The sequence below is a fragment of the Arvicanthis niloticus genome, chromosome 4 (genome assembly GCF_011762505.2).
Source record: "Arvicanthis niloticus isolate mArvNil1 chromosome 4, mArvNil1.pat.X, whole genome shotgun sequence".
Classification (NCBI taxonomy): Eukaryota; Metazoa; Chordata; class Mammalia; order Rodentia; family Muridae; genus Arvicanthis; species Arvicanthis niloticus.
Genome location: NC_047661.1, coordinates 1,864,697 through 1,868,680, shown reverse-complemented (window position 1 = coordinate 1,868,680; position 3,984 = coordinate 1,864,697). Strand labels below are relative to the sequence as shown.

General features: G+C 39.4%; 1 protein-coding gene and 1 pseudogene across 1 annotated transcript; both read right to left on the bottom strand.

Annotated features, from left to right (window-relative positions):
- Positions 1 to 903: 903 nt before the first annotated feature.
- Positions 904 to 1,500, bottom strand: LOC117707187 (peroxiredoxin-1 pseudogene; annotated as a pseudogene).
- A 111-nt stretch (positions 1,501 to 1,611) lies between these two features.
- LOC117707188 (putative vomeronasal receptor-like protein 4) lies at positions 1,612 to 2,520 on the bottom strand. Its single transcript, XM_034500598.2, has one exon. The coding sequence runs from the start codon at positions 2,518 to 2,520 to the stop codon at positions 1,612 to 1,614; it is 909 nt and encodes a 302-aa protein (XP_034356489.1).
- Positions 2,521 to 3,984: the final 1,464 nt, after the last annotated feature.

Genomic DNA, 3,984 nt, shown 5'->3' with positions numbered 1-3,984 from the left:
GGTTGCCTGTTTTCATTCTTTCTGCTGGCCCTCAGGGATTCAGTCCTTTTCTTTCACCCCAATGCCAGATCAGGTTTCCCTCCCCAGAAGCCTGGTCCATTTTCCCTCTCAGGTCCCTCTGTTCCTCCTCACTTGCAATTGCTTTCTTCTTCTCCAGTGGGAGTCAAACACTGGACCACTAAAAAGGTAATATGAGGTGATATCATACAACAGCTGATATGAGGCCCCCAACACACACAGAAGAGGACTGGTGGGTCTGTGTTCAATCAAAGATGGTGCACCTAACCTCAATAGACTGGAGGCCCCAGGGAGTTTAGAGGTCAGGTGGAGTTAGGGGGTGTGGATTGGGACAGCCTTGTAGAGACAGGGTTGGGGTTGGAGCTATGAGATGTGGAACAGTAAAGGGTGGATGGGAGAGGGGAATAAAAGCTGAAGTGTAAATAAATAAATAAATAATGAGAGAAAGAAAACAAGAAATATTTGAGTGTAGACCAAAATAATTCCTTCCTACATTGTTATGTCCATTGAACAGAATCCAATGACCTCTGACCTCTGTGAGCACCAGGAATGTACACATGCTGGCACAACACTTATACATATAAAATAAAATAAAATAAAATAAAATAAATCTTTTATTTTTTCTCAGAATTCACATTTAATTCACTTTTTAAAAAAAGAAAAAGAAAAAAAGAATTAACAGGCTGGTTTCTGTGACTGATAGAAGATGGTCTGCCCAAAACACAGCTCAGACCATTACCAATAGTGGAAGAAAAGCTAACATGCCTAGCCCTGTAGGAAAGGCTTATCTGGAAACACACCACATCGTGTGTTTAAGCATGAGTAGAGTACAAGACATTTTCTTCAGGCTGCTCAGTGCTGCCTGGCAGAAAAACGCTCCAGTGCTCACTTCTGCTTAGAGAAATACTCTTTGCTCTTATTGACGTGAGGCTTGGTGGTATCACTGCCAGGTTTCCAGCCAGCAGGGCACACTTCACCATGTTTGTCAGTGAACTGGAAGGCCTGGACTAGTCTCAGAATCTCATCCACAGAGTGGCAAACAGGAAGATTGTTTATTATTTGGCGAAGGATACCTTTATCATTATTAATAAAGAGGCCCCTGAAAGAGATACCTTCATCAGCCTTTAACATTCCATAATCCTGACCAATGATGCACTTGGGATCTGATATCAAGGGAGTTCCATGGGTCCCACTCCTTCTTGTTTCTTGGGTGTGTTAATCCATGACAGATGACAGAAGTGAGAATCCACAGAAGCTCCAATCACTTGGCATTTGAGTTTCTTAAATTCTTCTGTTCTATTACTGAAAGCAATGATTTCTGTGGGATACACAAAAGTTAAGTCAAGAGGGTAAAAAAAAGAACACAACATATTTTCTTCTGTAATCACTTAGGCTCATATCTTTGAATTGTCCATCTGGCATAACTGCTGTAGGTTTGAAACTGGAAGCAGGATGTCCAATTTTTGCATTTCCTGAAGACATCTTGCTATCAACAGGGTGGAGTCACAGGTCTTAGGAGCATAACCAACCATGAGAATGCAGGAAGAGGTCACCCCAAATCTTTTCTTTTTAAAGGAGAAAAATTATCGCCCTTTAAAAAGCTTGGTGGCATTTTGGCCACAAGTTTTTCAGCCCATTAATTATTCTGTTATCAGAACCGATTTGAACCAAAGGAGTAATTGTGGGATAGACATTCACCACAAACTTCTGAACAGTCAGGATGACTGGATTATACAACCACAACAGGACTGAGGTTGATGAGATGATGAGGTCCACCCAGTACATGACCACAAAGAAAACCACCAGCAGAAAGATGGTCTGAGTGGCTCTTTTCTCAGGGGAAGCTCTCAGGTGACTGATGCTATGAAGATGCTTGCATTGTCTCTGATGTCTGAACAAGATAATCACCATGTATGTACTTGTGATCAGCATGACTCCTACAAGAAACACATCTTTTAAAGTTGACACTGTTACAATCAATCCCCTGATGATGTTGTTCATGGGAAAGTGTGAACAGTGTTTAGTGACCTTCATCTGGTTGGTCTCACTCACATTGGTATAAGCACCAACAGAGAAGAACTGGTTACTAGTGAAGGACAAATTGAAAGACCAAATATAGAAGAAAGCATAGATGCTGTATTTTTTCAGTTTATGTTTAAATTTTGCCAACAGTGAGGTACTGGGACTGATTGTGACAGCCTGGAACACACTCAGGAGGCAGGTGATGGAGATAGAGAGGCCTCTCATCACCCTGCTTATGTAAAAAGTTGCCTTACATATGAAGTCATTTTTGATGTTCAGTGACTCAAATAAGTCTGAAAACCAAATATCCCCTGCACTGAGGACCATAATTATGTGAACGAAGGTTAATTGACACGAGATCAGGTCCATGGGCTTAGGTCTGTGACTTAGGAGTATGAAAATATAGAAAGTCAGTAAAAACACATTCGCTAGGACTCCTAGTCCAGATTGGAAATAAAGGACATTCTTGATTGAAGACATAAATGGAACTCTTCTTAAAAATATAATGAAAGTCAATTTCATATTTCTGAAAAATAATAGATTATATATCAAACTTATGATTCACTTCACAGTATAGATATATAATCATTCTGTTTTTCCTACCAATTCTTGAGTAACTTATCTATTTTACTTTTGATATTTCATACTTGATACAGCCTACACTTCTATATACCCTCCAAGTATCTCCTATAAAAAGAGTATTATGGAAAATAAATGCAATTAGTGTAATATCTGCACAGGATACACACTTTGTGTTCTGAGTCTGATACCTTAGAAATCCAATCCTGTTGCTATATGCTGGCTCATTTTATACTTAGGATGCTTCCTTAGGCCTTTTTTGGCCATTCGTGCTGTTATTTTTCCATAGCTCCCTCCTTTTTCTATATTTATCTCCTCCCCCTTACCTAAGAACTCACCATTTTCCCATTTCTCTCTTTGATTTGATCAGTTGTGTCCTCTGCTACTCCCCTTCACTTTCCTCCCCACTTCTTCTGTATTTACCTGCCCCTTTACCCCTAAGGAGCCCTGTCTCTTCCATTTTCCCGATCAGATACTTGTAGTCTGCTATTCTGCTCTCCATCGCCCCACCCTCACCCTAACCTGATAATGGTCCCATTTTGCTTTCCTGGTTTCTGTAGTTACTACAGACTTCATATTCCCATCTGAAGATGAGGAGCTGGGAGGCTACAGCAAGAGAGAGTGTGGGATGCTAAGACAAACCTTATTTTCCATACATTATGACAAACTCAATCTTGCTGTTTGGAATTTATGTTTAAAAGAGATTTCTTCTCATCTAGTGGAAAACAACATTCCAGTGTTATCATACATCACTAGAGCTTAGACACAGTTTTACTCAACAGTTTTACCTTTGGTGCTTATGTAAGTTACTTGGCCTGGTTATCAGGATCAATTTATTATTGGATTGATTATGAATTCTGTACTGTAAAATCAACTTGGTGATAAAGAAGTAGAAAATGTCTACACTGATTCAAAGCTTGTGGGAAAAGGAGTGCCCAATTATATTTTCAAGTTCACTCAAATATTCTGCATGCATAGACCCATGGCAAGCTTGTATGAGTAAAAATAAGGCAGCAGTTAGTAGAAGAGACCATCCTTTAATATCTCCAGGAATACAACATGATAAATGACACATTTTACAGTTACATGATTTTTGTTCTTAAAAAAAAACTTAATCTAGTGAATTAATGGGTTCATCCCAATTATCAGACCCACACATCTACTTCTGTCATCAACTTACATTTACAGTAGCTGTACAGTGACATTCTGTTTTTTAATGCTTCATTATTAGTCATTAATAGCACTTTAACTCTTGTGAAGTGCTGGGTCAGATTCCCAGCAAAGACATGTGGGTCACGACTATTTGTAACTCTAGTTCTGGAGTATCCATTGCTGTATATGATATGGTATTTTAGTGGCACACAG

Coding starts and splice junctions, on each gene's coding strand:
- LOC117707188 (XM_034500598.2), bottom strand. CDS start 2,520: ATGTCTTCAATCAAGAATGTCCTTTATTTCCAATCTGGACTAGGAGTC.